Source organism: Squalius cephalus, assembly GCF_949319135.1.
Source record: "Squalius cephalus genome assembly, chromosome: 19".
Classification (NCBI taxonomy): domain Eukaryota; kingdom Metazoa; phylum Chordata; class Actinopteri; order Cypriniformes; family Leuciscidae; genus Squalius; species Squalius cephalus.
The window spans coordinates 4,741,363-4,760,792 of NC_137140.1; the positions used below are offsets into that span (position 1 = coordinate 4,741,363).

A 19,430-nucleotide genomic window follows, 5' to 3' on the forward strand; every position below is an offset into this window, starting at 1 on the left:
ATCTCCTGTCTCCTATTTATAAATAAATATCTACTTACCCATTTATCCTGTTGTCTCTCTCTGTCCGTGACAATTGGAATGTTGTTTCAGGATCAACAAGGATGTTGATCCAGGGAAAAGTATTTAGTGAAATCAGGTTCTGATACACGTCACATCTCCTTCAGATGTGGAAAGTCTGACTTGTAGAAATCACATCCAGTCATTTATAGTTTATATTTATTAGATGCTTTATCCAAAGCCATTTATAAATGAGAATAATACACACAAGCAATTTAACCAAGTCAAATAATACACACAATACAACTATAGCTACTGCACTGTATATATGTTCCTTTTAGAGTTACAAAGTATAAAATCTTTGTTTCCAAATCAGAAATGAAACACAAGCATTGCAATGTGACATCAAATTGCATTGACATTGTGTGCATAAACTTAGATCAAATATTCTTAAAAGAGTGAATGCACTGGACTCATAACACAACTTATAACTCATAAATATATACACTATGTCCCAGGGGTTGTTTTTTAGTTTCAACATAAAATTTAAATCTAATTGTTAAAATGAAGCACAAAAATATTTTTAAAACCTATTAAGAGTGAAAGTAATATAAAACGTTTAAATATTTGTTAGAATTATTTGTTTTCCCCTGCAAATTATAACTGATCTCAGATATGGCTTCATTTCCATCACAATAAATATATTAAATAGAACATTATAAAAATATTTGAAATCAAACTCTAGTTTTGTCAAGTTGTGAAAGTGTTCATTCTGTGTATTTATAGGATAAATTATATAGATTGTTTGAGCTATTACAAGTATCACGTCATTATGCATTCTTATATTTACAGGAAGGAAAGAGACGAGTCAAACCTGTTTTATTATGAAATGTTTGGATACACATCAAACTGGGGATTTAAAGAGGCAAGACACCTCTCTTTCACAACACTTCCCTTCCACCATGGAGTTATCAGTGATCTTGATCAGCTTTATCGCCATGATGAGTATGGAGGGTAAGTTTCATCATGAGTATATACAGTAGGCAGTGTGTTTGCTGAGTCAAATGTTAATGTGAGTAGATTTCCTTGAGATTCACTACAGAACATCATTTTCTTAATCACTATTTTGCTTTCCATTTATATCAAAACATCCTTAAAGGAAAATGTGTTTACTTGAAAAGTTTCATGTCTAGAATTTCATGTCTTTCTTCCTTTCTATTGAACTGTCGTTTAGGATTTTTGTTTTGTGATAGTTTGAAATTGTTTGTTTTTTTCTCCGTAGGTTCAAATGCACAGCAAACATACGGTAAGAGCAGCACAAGATAAATCATACGCAAGTTATATTGTGGTAATAGGGCTGCTCGATTTGGGGGAAAAGATTAATTGAAATTTTGTGATTGTGATTATGGTTTAAAATGTGATATGGCTAAAATAGGTTTGCTGTGATTATTTGTATAATTTAGCCAGAATTTTGTGATTATATGTAACGACTGGTTGAAGCATGAGGAAGCAGGATCCACGTGCAATAGGTATTTATTAAATAAACTCAAAACTTCCCAAATTACTGACATAGACTAAGGAACAGGATTAGGGAACAGAACAACCAACAAACAAAGTTAAGAAATCAAAGACTGATCTTGACACAGCCTGGGGCGTAGCAAGCTTTTCAAAAGTGCGGGGGATTGATGTGGTTTGTTTATTAACAATAAAAATGATGAATACAATGACAGAAGGGTACAAAAGGTATAACATACAAGATATAAAAAGCTTCCCATTTAAATGATTGATACTAGAAAAGTATAAAAACACACTCGGAACACACGGAAAATAAGTCAAAACTCTAGACTTGCTAAATAATAGAATCAGAAAAACTTTAATAATCTCAGGGGGAAATTATTTTTGTTACAGACTCCAGATATACAAACAACAGGGAGCCAGGGCGGATGTGACGCTTCAGGGGGCCAGGGCGGATGTGACGCTTCAGGGGGCCAGGGCGGATGCGACGCTTCAGGCGGCCAGGGCGGATGTGACGCTTCAGGGGGCCAGGCAGGATGCGGCGCTTCAGGGGGCCAGGGCGGATGCGACGCTTCAGGGGGCCAGGGCGGATGCTACGCTTCAGGGGGCCAGGGCGGATGCGACGCTTCAGGGGGCCAGGGCGGATGCGGCGCTTCAGGCGGCCAGGGCGGATGTGACGCTTCAGGGGGCCAGGGCGGATGCGACGCTTCAGGGGGCCAGGGCGGATGCGACGCTTCAGGGGGCCAGGGCGGATGCGACGCTTCAGGGGGCCAGGGCGGATGCGACGCTTCAGGGGGCCAGGGCGGATGCGACTCTTCAAGGGGCCAGGGCGGATGTGACGCTTCAGGGGGCCAGGGCGGATGCGACGCTTCAGGGGGCCAGGGCGGATGCGGCGCTTCAGGGGGCCAGGGCGGATGCGACGCTTCAGGGGGCCAGGGCGGATGCGACGCTTCAGGGGGCCAGGGCGGATGCGGCGCTTCAGGGGGCCAGGGCGGATGCGGCGCTTCAGGGGGCCAGGGCGGATGCGACGCTTCAGGGGGCCAGGGCGGATGCGACGCTTCAGGGGGCCAGGGCGGATGCGACGCTTCAGGGGGCCAGGGCGGATGCGACGCTTCAGGGGGCCAGGGCGGATGCGACGCTTCAGGGGGCCAGGGCGGATGCGACGCTTCAGGTGGCCAGGGCGGATGCGACGCTTCAGGGGGCCAGGGCGGATGCGACGCTTCAGGTGGCCAGGGCGGATGCGACGCTTCAGGGGGCCAGGGCGGAATGCGACGCTTCAGGGGGCCAGGGCGGATGCGACGCTTCAGGGGGCCAGGGCGGATGTGACGCTTCAGGTGGCCAGGGCGGATGCGACGCTTCAGGGGGCCAGGGCGGATGCGACGCTTCAGGGGGCCAGGGCGGATGCGGCGCTTCAGGGGGCCAGGGCGGATGCGACGCTTCAGGGGGCCAGGGCGGATGCGACGCTTCAGGTGGCCAGGGCGGATGCGACGCTTCAGGGGGCCAGGGCGGATGCGACGCTTCAGGGGGCCAGGGCGGATGCGACGCTTCAGGGGGCCAGGGCGGATGCGACGCTTCAGGGGGCCAGGGCGGATGCGACGCTTCAGGGGGCCAGGGCTGATGCGACGCTTCAGGTGGCCAGGGCGGATGCGACGCTTCAGGGGGCCAGGGCGGATGCGGCGCTTCAGGGGGCCAGGGCGGATGCGACGCTTCAGGGGGCCAGGGCGGATGCGACGCTTCAGGGGGCCAGGGCGGATGCGACGCTTCAGGGGGCCAGGGCGGATGCGACTCTTCAAGGGGCCAGGGCGGATGTGACGCTTCAGGGGGCCAGGGCGGATGTAAGGCTTCAGGGGGCCAGGGCGGATGTGACGCTTCAGGGGGCCAGGGCGGATGCGACGCTTCAGGGGGCCAGGGCGGATGCGACGCTTCAGGGGGCCAGGGCGGATGTGACGCTTCAGGGGGCCAGGGCGGATGCGACGCTTCAAGGGGCCAGGGCGGATGTGACGCTTCAGGGGGCCAGGGCGGATGCGACGCTTCAGGGGGCCAGGGCGGATGCGACGCTTCAGGGGGCCAGGGCGGATGCGACGCTTCAGGGGGCCAGGGCGGATGCAAGGCTTCAGGGGGCCAGGGCGGATACAAGGCTTCAGGGGCCAGGGTGGAAAATCGATTTTATAAAAAAAAAACCTTTTCTTTCTAATAACGTAATATTGACGGAACGCAAAAGGAGAAACTCTAAAGCGGACGTGCAGTGCGTGGACAGTCTGTGGTGTGCACATAACAGAGACGCGCATATAACAGAGGCGCATGATGGCTGAGCGCCAAATTCGAACGGCACGCTCTTCGTTAAAAGCCAACGAATGGCAAATTGGCAATTTCATTGTGACCTATTTAGTATTTTTTGTATGAGAGCTGCTTTCTTTATCGTTTAGTTTTCACATCAATATGCTGTAAACCGGTCTGTTATACGTACGTTGTTTGCCCCCTTTTATTAAATACTTTTTGCAACCTCTTTTTTCCAAGATAAGAGCTCTGAGTTTTCTCCTATAATGCCTGATGAGTTTGGAGAACACCTGACAAGAGATCAGAGACCATTCCTCCATACAGAATCTCTCCATCCTGTTCTCCGTTATAAGATGTCTAGAACAGGCTGTCAGGTTTAGATTTTTTATCTGTTGGTATTTGATCGAATCCGTGATGCCATGTATCTGAACAAGATGTCCAGGACCTCTGGCAGAAAATTAGGCCCACAGCATTAAAGATACAGCAGAGTATTTCATTTTACACATGGGGTACTTTTTAGCGCAATTTTCCTACGGACAAAATTGCGATTGTTAACTCATGATTTCTGTTCTGTCTGTGTGCACCAATCTTGCACTTCTATCTCCTCCTCAACCAGACCACCTAGAGACTTCGGGTTTTCGGCATTATGTTAAGGAAGGTCTAATCTCGGGAACGTGCACAAAAAAAAAAAAAAAAAAAAAAAACCATAAAAACATTTACTATCTCTTAGTGTTGTGATCCCATGACGTCAGAAAATTGCGCTAAAACACTCACTGAGTTTTTATTACTTGTTTATCCCTGTGTGCACCAAACCCATCTTAAGTGTTTTCTGCCAAAAAAACTAATGTTTTTGTTTCATCTGACCACAGAACATTTGAAAAGTAACTGACACTACTGGAACTTCAAACGGGACGAGTAGTTCTATTCAATTAATAATGAATTTATTATTATTACTAAATGAAAATATAAAAATTACTGAATAAAAAACAAATAAATATGACTACTGCATCATTTCACTTTAAAATAAAAGAAAAAAGCCTATAAGAAAAATAATGATAGACTAATAAGTTTTTATTTATTTTTTTATTTTACATTACACATGTAAAATTACAATACTAATATATTTGGCCTTCTTAATTCCAGGCTTTTCTCTGAAACTATAATTTATTGTCTGCAGATTGTGGGGTAGCTCCCCTAAACACACGCATAGTGGGCGGCACAGACGCCCCTGCGGGTAACTGGCCCTGGCAGGTCAGTATACATTACAATGGCAGACACATCTGTGGGGGAACCCTGATCAGCAACCAGTGGGTGATGACGGCTGCTCACTGCATCGTCTCGTAAGAAATATTAATATATATTTTTTAATATTTCTTAACTTTTTAACTGTTTCCATAAGCCTGCTTACAAACATACTGAAGCCTTTCTGTAGCGCAAAGCAAATGTTTATTTCCAACTGTCTATTGCAACAGGACTAACATCAACAGGTGGACGTTGTACTTGGGAAGAGAAACCCAGAGCACGTTTGTTGCCAATGCCAACACAAATGAAGTGAGGGTTGGTGTTCAGTCCATCATTGTACATCCAAAGTACAACAACAGCCTTCTCAATAATGACATCTCCCTGATGAAACTGAGTCAACCTGTGACCTTCACTCCATACATTCGTCCGGTCTGCCTGGCATCTAAAGGAAGTGTCTTTCACAACGCCACAACTTGCTGGGCTACAGGTTGGGGAAACATTGGCAAAAACCGTGAGTGTCCCAAGTTATAATACACACTTTAAGATATGTATTTTATGCAGTGTTTATTTATTTATTTTTATAGTTATAGTAGTTATTAAAGGTAGATATTTTAATCTTTGTTTTATTGATTTATTGTTGTTTTATTAATTTATTTTAGATATTGCTATTTACTTTAAATTTATTTTTATTTCTGCTTTAGTTTTAGTTAATTACATGTTTTTTTCTTTCCAGTTAATAATTTTAGAGCTTTAATTTAAACTTACAAGTCAACATATCTAATAAAAAAAAAAGAGTTTTTCAACTAATATTTTTTTTAGCTTGTAAATTATTGTAATTAACAGAAATGTTGGTAACACTTTACAATAAGGTTCATTATTTCAACATTAGTTATGAACTAACCATGAGCAATACATTTGTTACAGTATTTATTAATCTTTGTTGATGTTTGTTAATAAAAATAAAGCTGTTCATTGTTTGTTCATGTTCACACAGTGCATTATTAACAAGATTTTAATAAAGTATTAGTAAATGTTGAAATTAACATTAACAAAGATTAATAAATGCTGTAGTTCATTATTAGTTCCTGCTAACTAATGTAGTTAACTAATGAACCTTATATTGTAAAGTGTTACAGAAATGTTTTTAGTTTTCGATTTGTGTGTAGTTTGATGCAGGACTTTTACAAGTTCTAACGCGTAGAAAAACAACTATGCTGTAATTAATTACCCTGCATCCCAATAGATTTCATATTTTTTATATCCATGCATATTTTAAATTATATGACAGCCTGAGAACAACAGTGAATCTCACAAAACTTAAGAATTTACCAGGACACATTTCACCCCAAATGAAAACCGAAGAAGTAGAATTATAAGAAAACCATTTATTCAGAACCATTTTCATTACTGTAATAAAAATGCATTTATAAATAATATTGATAAAAAGCATAAAACTTTAAGTTACTTGTGTAGAAATCACTGATCTTTGATATTGATCAGTGGGCAGAACATTCTTTTGGTAATTACATGAGATGGGCTTCAGCTCTGCTCATTTGCATGGATGAATCTGATGCTTTAAAGCATGCAGCCATGGTTACAGAGGTAATCATCTTAGAGTTAATGTCACTAACGACATCAAAACTCTCCCAAATAAGTATATCAATAACAAAAGAAGGGGAAAAAGATGATTCTCCTCAAAAATATGTCTAAGAACACATGAGCAGCCAAGATATTAATGTTTAAGTGTGATGGTGGAATGAAACCTCCATTAATGGTGTTTCTGTATTTTGGTCTTAGCTGGTTTAAGCTGCTCAAACTGGTCTCCCAGCCTGGCCAAGCTGGTGTTCAGCTGGTTTTAGTTAGCTATTACCAGGCTGGAAGACCAGCCAACCAGCTTAGGCTGGATATTTTTTTTAGCATGGGTAAACATGTCATTCACACACAAACAATGTCTCTGTGTATGACAGAGACTTTGCCGGTTCCTCAGACACTGCAGGAAGTGGAAATCCCAGTCGTGGGCAGCTCACAATGTAGCTGCCAGTATAAGAATGTGAAGGGTCTTACAATCACACCACAGATGATTTGTGCAGGGAGAACAAGCAAAGGAACCTGTCAGGTGAGTCAAACAAAAAAGGAAAATTCTGTCATTAAATCTTATTTTAAAGTTGGCACGAAACGATAGACTTTATTTTCACTATTGTGACATGTATATCCAAGTGAAATGACTTCTTGAAGAGAAAAAAAGTAGGGCAGGACTAGATGTTGTCCATAGGGAATTTATTCAGAACAAAATTATTCGCAAAACCTGTGGCAACATTTTTGCAAAACGCAAAATACGTGCATGTTTTGCAACAGTTTCAAAGTGAAATGTCCAGTGAGTGGGGCTAAAAGCATGTTTAGTTTTTTTCCGCAACAGATGAACGTGAATATGGCAACGTTTTATTACGTCGCAGTATGTACGTATCACTGCAGTTCCCTTTCAGTTCGGTCACGTTCAACGTAGTCTGATTGGGATGATTGGGATCACGCTTAGGGAGCCTGTCATCTTCGAGTATTGTTAAAACGAGCCAATGCACATTGGCGTGCGAGATTTGCATCCACGCTCCGCCATGCAGCGCGAGTATAAATACGGAAGTGGATGCACGAACCACTTGTCTTTCGCTTCGGAGCCGATCGGTCTTCATGTCGATGTCTCTGAAGAGTGTTATACTTCAACGAGCGAGTGTGTCGGTGCTTCTTCAGGAAGTCTCTCCCAGTGCTGGTGGCTCTACAGCGCGAGTGCAGCGGTGGTTGCGAATATTCTGAGCTCTCAATGCTGTTTTAACAGCATCACATTTTTGTGTTTGTGTTTGTTTGTCTGACGGCCGGTGAGGGCGAAGAGAGTGAGTGCTTCACTGGTGCAGGCAGCACCATCTCTGTCAGTGTTGCCGTGATCATTCCCCTGTGTGCTCCGGCACTGGTGAGAGTTTTCAAATCCTGAAAGAGCAACACGGGTGAGTTTGTGTCTTTTTCAAGATGTCATTCCACCAGTGCATTTCTGGATGCGATCGTTCCCTGTCCCCCTCTGACGGCCACAACTGTTGCATCACGTGTTTGGGCTTACAGCACGCTGAAGCAGCTTTTGTGGATGGCTCATGTTCCCATTGCGGGAATATGACTGTCTCGGTGTTGAGATCGAGACTCGCCTTTGTCCGCAAAGGTGGAGGCCCCATTACCATGCCCCACCCTAGGCTGCCGTGTGGGATGGAGGATAGTGATAAAATACCCACCCGGTAACCATTCCCTGTGAGCTCCTCACTCCTCCATCACACCACAGCCGTTTAATTCGGGGCCCCTCCTGAGGTCAGACTGCTGATTGCAGCATCGGAGGGTGAGCTGAGCTCTGGAGATGACGAATCGGCTGCGTTATCCCCTTTGGGCAGTGTAACGTTGTCCGGGCCAGATCCAGCGATATCAGCTATGCTGAAACGGCCCGCCGAGGCTGTCGGGCTCAAGTGGAATCCACCACCATGTCCCGCTTCACGGCCGAGTAGCAGGGGATCTGGACGGGCCCCCAACTGCATTGGCACATCAATTGCCCCAAGTTGTTTGCAGTACACTTTGCTTTGAGACGCCTCAAAAAAACGCTGCTCGGCAAGCATGTACTGGTCCGAACGGACAACACTGCGACCGTTGCGTACATCAACCATCAAGGTGGTCTACGCTCCCGTCGCATGTTGTAACTCGCCCGCCACCTCCTCCTATGGAATCAGAAGCATCTGAGGTTGCTTCATGCCACGTATATTCCCGGCCTGCTCAATCGTGCCGCTGACGAGCTCTCACGACAGCTTGTGGCCCAGGGAGAGTGGAGACTCCATCCCCAGGCTGTCCAGCTGATCTGGGACCACTCTGAGGCTGCACAGATAGATCTGTTGCCTCTCCGGACTCGTCCCATTGCCAGTTGTTTACAGTTGACCAAGGGGACCCTCGGCACGGATGCGCTGGCCCCGGGGGCATCCGCAAGTATGCATTTACAACGTACACCAATACCTCTGCCCTAAACCTCCCCTATAGTGTTAACAAAAGCAAATGTGACATAAAAAACGTTTTTTTGTAACCATGGCATTTTAGCTTGTTTTTGAACTTTGAGTTCATATATCGTGACTCGTCTTTCAAGCTCTCCGCGTCTCAAGTACAATTCTGTACCAGCTGAGCTACCAAGCAAGCTTATTATATTAGTAAAACCGAACATATGGAGCTGGTTAAGTGATGCAAACTCCAAAATATATAAGTTTACAAATCATACACTATGGTAAAAAGTGCTTTGAGGTAATAACAGCCTAATTGTACAAGGAGCCGCGTGAAAACAAGTCTTTATTAAACCATAATCTGCCCCTGTAATCATAATTGTGTGTAAAAACGATTAAAAGTGCTTGCTGTTTTACTGCCTCTAGTGTTCAAGTTCTTTTAGAAACTGCAGTGATATGTGCGTATTGGTATGTATTTTGCTTTTTGCAAAAATGTTGCCACAGGAACGTTTTTCCAATAAGCCTGTGTTGCAGCCATGATTGGATGTTTGTGTTTTGCTATTGGTCGATCTCATGTGGTTGACAGGTTGTCCTGCCTTCGTGCTATTAAAAACGACATCAAAGATGTAAATTTTTTTGATTAAATGTTATTAGACACATGAATTATGTGCATGATGTGCATGGATAATTAATTTATAATAACTACTGCTATATTTCATAAAAAAAAGACGGATTTCATTGTGACTTTAAACAACCCTACTGTTGCATGTTCACTTGTGTTGATTCTCTGTCTGCTCTCTGCTTCCCTCTGCAGGGAGATTCTGGAGGTCCGATACAGTGCAAACAGGGTTCTGTGTGGGTCCAGGCTGGGATCTCGAGTTTTGGGACGAGCCTAGGCTGTGCCATAAAAGATTTTCCAGAGGTGTTTTCACGTGTCTCCGAGTTCAACACTTGGGTCACAGACAACGTGGAGGGAGCCGCCATTGGCCTTGTGACCTTTACATCCAACGGCACAGACGGCAGCTTCACATGCTCAGCAACACTTCACTTCTCACTCTACTCTATTTTTATCATTCTCTTCTCTGCACTCATCTTAAACTTCCTCACACATTCATTAGTCACTTAGTCACTTACAACAGACTCAGACATGCATGCAGCTCTGAATTAACGGGTTAAGGGGAAAATGAATGTGTGACAGAGAAAATACACAGTGAAATTCTGAATGACTTGAAAAAAGGCATACAATTCTAAAAAAGTTTCTGGAACAAAATTTTCCAGGTTTTTCAGATACATCGGACATACGTTTTCCTGTTGTGCTACACTGAAAAAAAAAAAAAAAATGTTTAGTCAGATCAACTTAGAAAATGTACTTCATGTGGTAACATCTACAATGGGTTTGTTGAAGTGAAATAAATGATTTAAGATGACTGATTATAAATGAATTCAACCAACCTGAAAAACAAGGTTTTACTGAAGCATAGCTGTCAGTAGATATATAACCTGATTTCTCCAGCTAAAATAACTTAATACGTTGTTAACTTCTGGGCAGGTTTATAATCATTAAATCAGTCAGTCTGTGATCTGAAACAGCTCAAATACAGAACTTAATTAAATAGTTAATAAAATACATTTAATATATAAACTAATACAAATTGCAACATTCAAAGTTGATAGAATTGATGATATAGAGATCACAACCTTGTGCAGGCAATCAAACACTATGTGTTGGTAGGTTGGTTCTTTATTCTTTTGCCAAATAAAGAAAATATAGTGAAAAAGAAAACAACAGATGCAAAATTGTCAGCGTTGCAGCCACAGAAACAGGACAGAGAAGAATGACAGCATTAAATGGGGGTGGTCTGGAGGATTTTATCTGCTTGGTCAGTTACAATGATACTTATTTTCTTTAACACCATTGTCAAATGACAGTGTAAAAATGACTACAGGAATAACAGCGAGTCACAGAAATGATTGATCACACTGTGTACGTGACAGAACAGAAAGATGATCCAGTGGATGTGCTTCTTTAATAAGCGTGGTTGGCCACAAACAGAGACTCTCCCGCTGCAGTTCCGGTGTCTCCTTTGGAGACATATTTACCGATGGATGCTGCGCTGTTGTTCTGTAGAGGAAATCAACACACAAGTTTAGTAAAATACAAGTGAGCTGCATGTCAGAAATGTTTGCAAATAATGTCACTTTGTTCATGCTGAAAAGCGAAAATTCTGTGTGACACAACTAATTAACAGCCAATCTAAACATATTTGATGTTTAATAGAGTGTAACAGTAGGGTGACAGAAGGAAAAATCCCATTCATTTTTTCCAAAGGGGATTAGATTTTTAAAAATAACTTATAACTGCCCCTATTAGGCTATTTTAAAGGCTCCTAATTTTGTTTCGCAGGTCTCCTACAATAGGTTTACATTCATCCAAGGACAAAAAACAATTTAATTTTCTCATACTATACATTGCAGCATCACCTCTTTTCTCACAGTGTCTGAAATGGTTTGATAAAGGATTAAGTCTCTCTTAACCCCTCCTTTCCGAGAGCCTACTCTGCTCTGATTGGTCAGGCGGCCCAGTCAGTTGTGATTGTTCTAATGCTTACAGCGTGTGTCGGGAAAAAAACAAATCTGAATTTCATCTCTGGCTTCCTCAGCACTTAAATTCCTGTGCGAGTCCTCATCCTTAGTAGTGGATTTGCTTTCGAAGCAAAGAACCAACATGAACCAAACTATTCCAGTTCAGCTACATCAGTCAAAGTAAACATCATTCACGGGCAGCCAATGAAGACCATAGGCTGGCATTATGCATTTTTTGTTCCATTATGTAGGTTTGTGCAGAAATTAAGACTGGAATTACTGACGATTGGTTTAAGGCAGTTTAGAATCGGTTCTTTGTTTTGTGAGACAGTAAATCCAGTTATCATGTACTTTGATCTTTGAAACTTTGCAGAGCTTTTAACTTCACAAAAAGCTATATTACACAATATATTAAAGGTGATATCTGAAAAAGAGCCTTAGGGGCTCTTTAAAAACCAACCTACTGTGATCTACAAAGTTGTCAATTGATGGTATATGCTTTTGTTGAAGCCATCAAACCACATTATTTCAATTAATTAGGTAAATAATCGTGTAAAACTACATTACCCATGATTCTGCAAAATCTCCTCCAATCGAAATTACCAACAAATCATGCCAAAAGAACACTTTAGTGCCCATCTACATCCATGAGGCACTCCGAATGAACGAAGTTAGTCTCCCTATGCTCTCAAACTGCTTAAATCCATGCATTAAACGGAAGTTGCGGTAATATTATCTTCCCTATTGGGACGTACAGTATATCCGAGTGAATCGACTTTTTGAACAAGAAAAAATGTAGGGCATTATAGATCAACATCTTTAAATCAATAGTTTTATTTTTCTCAATCGTTCTTTTTCTTTATAATGGTTCATACTCCATACCTTTTTGCTTCTAATCACAGTTTGTAATGTTGTCACCTGGTAACTGGTTGGTTTTGTTCATGTCTTTGTTCACTCTCTCAAGAAGGCTTAAAATGCCTTTGAGAAAAATGAATGGGGCAAACCCTTCCGGATCTAAGGCAGCTGAAAAAGCGGGCAGGACCTGTTTCACTCTCTATACAGCTGTGTACAGTGGGATTTTTTAAACCAAACAGTTGGGCTTGTCTATATTTGAGCCAAACAACAAAACAACCCTGCATTTTTTAGAGTGGACGGTGATTAATAATGACATAATGTAGAGTGTGGTTCAAACTGTAGGTGGGGATATTTGACAGCTGCTATTAGTGGTCTGTCATACTATACTATGCTATGGGGTCTAAACATGCACAAACCTCAAATCATTTATAATAAGAGGAACTGCAACACTGATCATAACTGTTAAGTGGAATTGTAAGGTTGTTTACGCACTAAGGCTCTTTTGACAAATTCCTCCTGGCAGGCCTTGCCATTCTCCTTCTTGCCCCCCCAGGCTTTGAGCGCGGAGGCTTGCAGGGCACGGCCGTAAGAGAAAGTGAGGGCCCAGGGTTTGTTCAGGGGACACTGGTTCATGGCGCTCAGATTGATTGAGGCCTCCTCCTCACTCTGGCCTCCGGACAGGAAGGTGATGCCTTTTGGGGAAGAAGATAATAAAGGCTTGAGTTGTGCCTCTTTGTTTCGCAACAAATGGATACTTCAGATATTGTGGCATGTTTTGAGGTATCTGCAAATATCGTATCGCTGGCTAAGAGAATCAGTGTCAGAATATGTCTAATTTACACTCCTAATATAGTCACCTTTAATTCAATTTGCATTCAATTTATAGCTTAGTACATGAGGGTAAATTCCTGCATAGTGGGAGTAACACACAGAAATGAAGATATGAAGAGGGGTGTTCAACTCACCGGGAACTGCAGGGGGAACAGTGCGACGCAGGGCGGTGACGGTTGCCATGGCAATTTCCTGAGGGGCGTACTTGTGGGAGCAAGAGTGACCAGCGGTCACCATGTTGGGTTTTAGAAGGGTTCCCTCCAGGTACACGTGGTGGTCTGACAGAGCCTTGTACATTGCCGCCAGAACCTTCTCTGTCACATACTGGCATCTCTTCAAGTCGTGGTCACCATCAGGCAGGATCTCAGGCTCCACAATGGGCACGATACCATGCTGGCAGAGACAACAGCAATGAATATTAATAAATCATGAGATACCTTGTGCAAAAAAAGTCAACAAATTTAATGTAACAAAAACTACATCAACAAAAGGTGCATTCACTATTGATAATTAAAAATTAAGTCATCTGAATGTTCTATTACTCACATGAGATAAAGATTTTTCATAATAGTTTTCTATAAAATGAGTTTTAATTTTAAATGGTGTGAAACATGAACTAAACAAACTCACCAACAGCAGTTACATGGAACAAAGCTAGACAACTGAACAATGAAACACAAGGGCTATTTTTATACACAATGCTTCATTCCAGTTCGCCTACTGCAACCGGATCTGGGCCGATGCTATGTTGTTGTCTGGGAAACCATTATAAAGAAAATGCTTAAAGGATCAAATTCAGTATACCCAGATTAATGCAACACACACATTTTCGTGTTAAGTGTTTTGTTTTCCAATAAAAAACAATTGAAAGAAAATGCCTAACACAAAATGTAGCACATTTAGCACAATTGGGCTCATGTATATGTATCATTAATAAGGTGTATATTTTATTTGATCTTTTAATATCACTATCAAAGTCACATTAAGTGCTTTTCAAATGAAGTGTTTTAGAATGTCCCGCTGTTTTTAGTAATGGAAATACTGCGGCAGCCCTGTATATGGAACAAAAGTGCTTCACACATCTTTGTTTTTCTTCTTTTGAGTGGAAGAAGGAAGATGAAAGGAAAACAGAACAGAAAGTGCTACACTGCAGCCATGCGGTTTGGATGGTTTGTGCACCAGTTACGGAACTGAAAACTTTGAATTGTGTTATGTCGCTACTTGATGTTCGAAGCAAAAGTGGTTGTAAAGTGTCTTACCATCTGGCAGATGCTGGCATAGCGGGCGAGCACATTGGCATTCTCAATAATGGCAAGACGGGAGGGAGTAGTGGGAGTGATCTTCAACACACAGCGCCATTTAGCAAAGTCAGCACCGTCTTTTTTATACTGCGCACACCGCTCATACAGCCCATCCAGACCTGAGATGGACATTAATATTAAAGTGTGAACATTAGTGAAGAGAGAGAATAAAATGAATAAATGAAAGTTAAAAGAGTGAGGTTACCCTGTGTGGTTGTCTCTCCGTTGGTGCCGGCCAGAGGTACAACACCCTTGTCCACTTTGATTCCTACCACCATTCCTCTCTCTTTAATCAACTCAGAGAAAAGCTTGCCATCATCAGTCTTCTGATAGAGAGTCTCATGGAAAAGGATGACTCCACCGATGCAGGGCTTGATGCGGTCGTCGGCAGTGAAAAGCAATTGACGGTACAACCTTCTGTTCTCCTCGGTGTTCTCAGCGTTGATGCTCTGGAAACGCTTTGCAACGCTGCCTAGAAAAAAGAAAGCCACGAAAATAAAGAAAGAATTCCTCATTTGGGTAAACTATCATTTTGGAAGCATATTGAGTCTAAAGTGTACCTGTGGACTCATCAGCTGCAAGAATTCCCTTGCCGGGAGCAACGATCCTCTGAGCAATATCGCTCAGCTCTTTCTTCTGATCAGGGCTCAGGAAGGGATACGCGTGAGGCATCTTTACTGGAAGGGTGAAGGTGAAATTGGATACAAAGTTCATAGCCAAATAAAAAGTGCTGTGTTAGGATTGTACTACACTGATGGAATCAGTCGGTAATGTTGTGGAACTTTAAAAGTAAAATACTAATTTCTGCATTATCAAATGGATGGTTGTTTTCAAACAGGTTTCATGAACATCTGCCAATGGTTGTTCAAACGGATCATTTCACCCAAGATTCACTTCATTGGCTAGAAAAATAGCCTATTTATAGACCTCAGCAGTCATGATGTACTTTGTAGGCCAACCCTGAAGTTAGCGACAAAAAACGAATAGATTTTTCCATTGGCTTTTGGGTTATCACAGAAAATAAGCTGCATGACAAAATAAAAGTGTATGATTCCTACATGTGTTGTTCATCAAGATAATCTTCACAAATGCACACACTTTTGAAGCCTAAATACAGTCACCAGAAGTAAAAAGTTAAACAAGCTACACAAACTTTAACCAAGCTGCCCACATTCAGCTCATTAGCCCACTTTGACCCCCTACCCAGATGATGTAGCCCAGACATGTTGGTACTAGTGACTCAAAGGGATGTTGTGGTGAGGAAGTTGAACTTTTTTTCAAACTAAATAAAGAGGATTTTTTTTTTTTTTGGTCAAACATATTAAAAATATGTCTGCTATTGTCAGAGTTGTTTCCTTTTACCTATTCCTTCTCTATTTATAAGACTTCTGCTTTTTTTTTTTTTTTTTGATGTACAGGGAAGTATACTGTGACGATATGCTTAACTGGCTCGACTCCTTCTTTCTTTTCTTTCCTCACAACGACTGTCACTTGCTTTCTCTTTCTGTCTCCCTCAAGAGTTATATAAGTGTAAAGCCTTGCTTGAGGAGGCCTACTCTCATTGTTGACCTTTATGTGAAGTATGTGGGACAAGCTCTTTTCCTGTCACCCCCCCCCCCATCCTATCGCTGCCCTTTTTGACACTACTGCCTAACAGTTCAGACTATATATAAACTAGCAACTATCAGCTGCACTGTTGCTGACCAGCTGCTCTTGCATGAGGGTGATTGCATAAAATAAGATAAAAAAAAAAAAGTATATTACATTTTGTTTTATTTGAGACTTGAGTTCATTAAAATCAGATTGCCAAAACAAACAAACAAACAAGCAAAGGACACTGCATGCATGCAACCCATAGAGTAATTTATTATTTCTTATAAGTAACCCTCAGAGACCCAAGCATTGATTTCGATGATATATTATTCTATTTTTAAATGGTTAAAATAATACAATGTAAAATAATATTACAAATTAAATTAAATCTATTCCTACTAGTGCTGTCAATCGATTAAAGAAAATAACTAATCAATCATAACATTTTCTGTAATCAATTGCTATTAATTCGGTAATTAATTAATCACACCTATCATTAAAGTTTTTAATACATTTTTATATTGTAATAATTTCAAAGTTAATCTACAAATTAATGTAGAAACAACATGTTTCAACTGTATTTATAAAAACAACATAAAGACAGTATATTTTAAATATTTGATCTAACAGAAAAAATGAATAAAGTTATCAAACACTTAACTGCGTAAATAATTATTTAAATATGGATTAATCCTTATTAAATCTACAAAAGTTATTCAGTCAAGAGCAGTTAATTATTTTTCTCTTTGTCTTTCGTTATTTGATTAACATTAATGACGTCAGAGCAGCTGGTTTATTACACTGTAAAAAATTTCTAACCCTCCCAAATCAAAAATTTAAAGTGACCGATAACATCTACATTTTTCAATTGGCCCAAGTGAAATTCTGTAAATTTAATTTTATAATTTACAGAATTTCACTTGGGCCAATTGAAAAATGTAGATGTTATCGGTCACTTGAAATTTTTGATTTGGGAGGGTTAGAAATTTTTTACAGTGTAGGCTTCTGTCATTTTATGAACTGAAGCACATGACATGGATCTGATACACTTCCGATGTCCTCATTTAAGACTTTATTTAACTAATTTGAGAGGATACTCGACAAATACTCGTCAAAGCGGGCATTTTGGCATACTTTTGTGCATTTTTGTCTGTTCAAGCATGAAAGAGAACTCAATACGGCTGGTGTGCTCTGTGCTGTCTGAAGTGGTTTTCTGTGTGCATTTCTGTGTGTGTCACACAGACAGGAGATTCACAGACAGTGCGCCAGTACAGATTTAAGATCTTTTTTTGCGTCTTATCGTGCATGAATGGTTTAATAGCAGTTGAATGAATGATAGCGTGATCACATACCGCAGTGCAGGCAAAGCATGACGGAAAGAAAAACTGTGTTAATTGCGTTAATATTTTTAAAAAATGTATAGCATGAGTTAACGCGTTAATTTTGGTCTTCTGTAGAATACTTTAAATTGCATATTTAAAGGCCTACAGTACAGTTGCATTGACCTTTATAACATCAGGATGAAGGATGCATGCCAGACCAGTCTTCTGACACTTAAGACTATTTTGAATCATTCTGAAAAACATTAAATATATTTAAAATCTATATTAAAATCCCATATTTAGATGGAGATTTATATATATATACAGTATATGGCAATATTCCATTTATATATTAGGAATATTGCCATTTTTTGTCATTAAATGTGGATCATATTTTATCTAAAACAGTCAGTATAGGTAGTGACCAAATTGCTGTGAGATTCAAACTGTACATATTTTCCAACTAAAAATGATATATTCCTAAAAATCTATGAAAAATCAATAGTTTAATTGCTTTGAACCAGTGTTAAGTAGATCATGCACCAAAAGTCACACATAAAAAGCCTTTAGATATGTAGTCAGCCTTTTGCAATATTTAGCTCTAGTGCATGATAATATTTATTATAGTTGATCTGGTAAGATGCTGTTGCAGTTATGATGACATTTTAGACACTCTTTGCATAACTTTGCAAATACATGTCAACTAACTTTCATTTGACGGTCTTGCAAAGCTACAGATATTAGCAGATATTAAGCAGACAGTCTACTAATACTTTAATGACTGCTAGTTGACATGTAGTTGCAAAGCAACTTATAGTTAATAGAATGTAGACCATCGAAATAAAGTGTTACCAAAAAGGTTCTGTCTGTTTTCAAAGTAAACGTTTTGTAATCAGGAAGGAAATAAATATTACTCTGGCTTCCTCCAGCTCTTACAAGTGTTGTGCACTGATAAAGCTGCCACAGTGTCCTATTTTTATTGTTCTCTTAATTATGCTAATTAGAACTGTGATAGACTTCAATGACTTCTCAAGACAGAATTTAGATGTGTTAAGAAAAATAATATTCTTACCTCTCTTGCTGAAAGGAGAACAGACAAAATGGAGTGGCCCTTGAAGCGAGGGAGAGAGAAAGAGAGAGGTGAAGAAAAAAGACCTGGCTCAGACCACGACCAACCGACTGGGACTGTATTTATCCAGCATTATGACCCCTCACATTCAGCTGTCCTGCTAAAAATAGCTCCTCCTGACACTGGAGAAGAGTGGCAACATTCCCAAGCATGAAAGAAAGTGAGGGAGACAGATAAAAGAGAGGGGAATGAAGTGTGTGTAGGGTTAAAAGACTTACAGTTGAGTGTGTTCTTGTGGAAAAAAAGTTAAAGGCTGCAGGGAGTCTAAAGTGGGAGAGATATGAATAAGTTGGGTAATACAAACAAGTGTCAGAATCTACAGCATGCACTTTTGTTAGAAACTTAATCTGACAATAGCAGCATGGCGACCCTTGACCTTTCACTGGCTTTTGAACAGCTGCAGGTCAGAGCAGTGGAGTAGGTTGACCCTGGCTGAGGCTCTGGATCTTTTGTCAGTAGCCTGATTTTTTTTTTTTTTTGTAATGAAAAAAAGGTGATATAGCATTAACATTTTAGCAGCACTTACTGGACAGTTCACTTTGAAAGTGTCAAGAAGACACGAATCGTGGAAGAAGCAACGCAATATCATTTATATCCAGTGTTGGTATTAAAACTAACTCTTTCCCCGTCAGCGTTTTTTATTTATTTTTTATTTTTATAGTTGACAACCACTGCCAGCATTTTTACAATCATTCTCACAAAACTTTCATGGCCCCCAGAATATTTTGTTTAATGAATATCTGAACATCAAAAGAAAGATCAGAGCCTCTGCTTTTAG

General features: G+C 40.9%; 2 protein-coding genes across 3 annotated transcripts; one reads left to right on the forward strand and one right to left on the reverse strand.

Annotated features, from left to right (window-relative positions):
* Positions 1-855: 855 nt before the first annotated feature.
* Positions 856-10,811, forward strand: LOC307147074 (chymotrypsin-like protease CTRL-1). Of its 2 annotated transcripts, XM_079851548.1 has the most exons (6): positions 856-1,011; positions 1,280-1,303; positions 4,967-5,129; positions 5,262-5,542; positions 6,999-7,147; positions 9,853-10,811. In XM_079851548.1, exons 1-6 carry the CDS (start codon positions 882-884, stop codon positions 10,162-10,164), a joined length of 1,059 nt encoding a protein of 352 aa, XP_079707674.1. In that variant the 5' UTR covers positions 856-881; the 3' UTR covers positions 10,165-10,811. The 2 variants fall into 2 exon arrangements, with proteins under 2 accessions (XP_079707674.1, XP_079707675.1); XM_079851549.1 differs by lacking the exon at positions 6,999-7,147 and having other exon boundaries at positions 865-1,011; positions 9,853-10,362.
* aldoab (aldolase a, fructose-bisphosphate, b) lies at positions 10,762-18,888 on the reverse strand. The gene is made up of 7 exons (XM_079851547.1): positions 18,596-18,888; positions 15,169-15,285; positions 14,814-15,080; positions 14,567-14,727; positions 13,442-13,700; positions 12,969-13,168; positions 10,762-11,160 (listed from the first exon to the last, which is right to left on the reverse strand). The coding sequence occupies exons 2-7, from the start codon at positions 15,278-15,280 to the stop codon at positions 11,065-11,067; spliced, it is 1,095 nt and encodes a 364-aa protein (XP_079707673.1). The 5' UTR covers positions 15,281-15,285; positions 18,596-18,888; the 3' UTR covers positions 10,762-11,064.
* Between the last annotated feature and the right edge of the window lie 542 nt (positions 18,889-19,430).

Coding starts and splice junctions, on each gene's coding strand:
- LOC307147074 (XM_079851548.1), top strand. CDS start 882: ATGAAATGTTTGGATACACATCAAACTGGGGATTTAAAGAGGCAAGAC. Junction 1,012..1,279: donor CGCCATGATGAGTATGGAGG/GTAAGTTTCATC, acceptor TTTTCTCCGTAG/GTTCAAATGCACAGCAAACA. Junction 1,304..4,966: donor AAATGCACAGCAAACATACG/GTAAGAGCAGCA, acceptor TATTGTCTGCAG/ATTGTGGGGTAGCTCCCCTA.
- aldoab (XM_079851547.1), bottom strand. CDS start 15,280: ATGCCTCACGCGTATCCCTTCCTGAGCCCTGATCAGAAGAAAGAGCTG. Junction 14,728..14,813: donor CGGAGAGACAACCACACAGG/GTAACCTCACTC, acceptor TGTCCATCTCAG/GTCTGGATGGGCTGTATGAG. Junction 13,701..14,566: donor ATGCCAGCATCTGCCAGATG/GTAAGACACTTT, acceptor TGTCTCTGCCAG/CATGGTATCGTGCCCATTGT.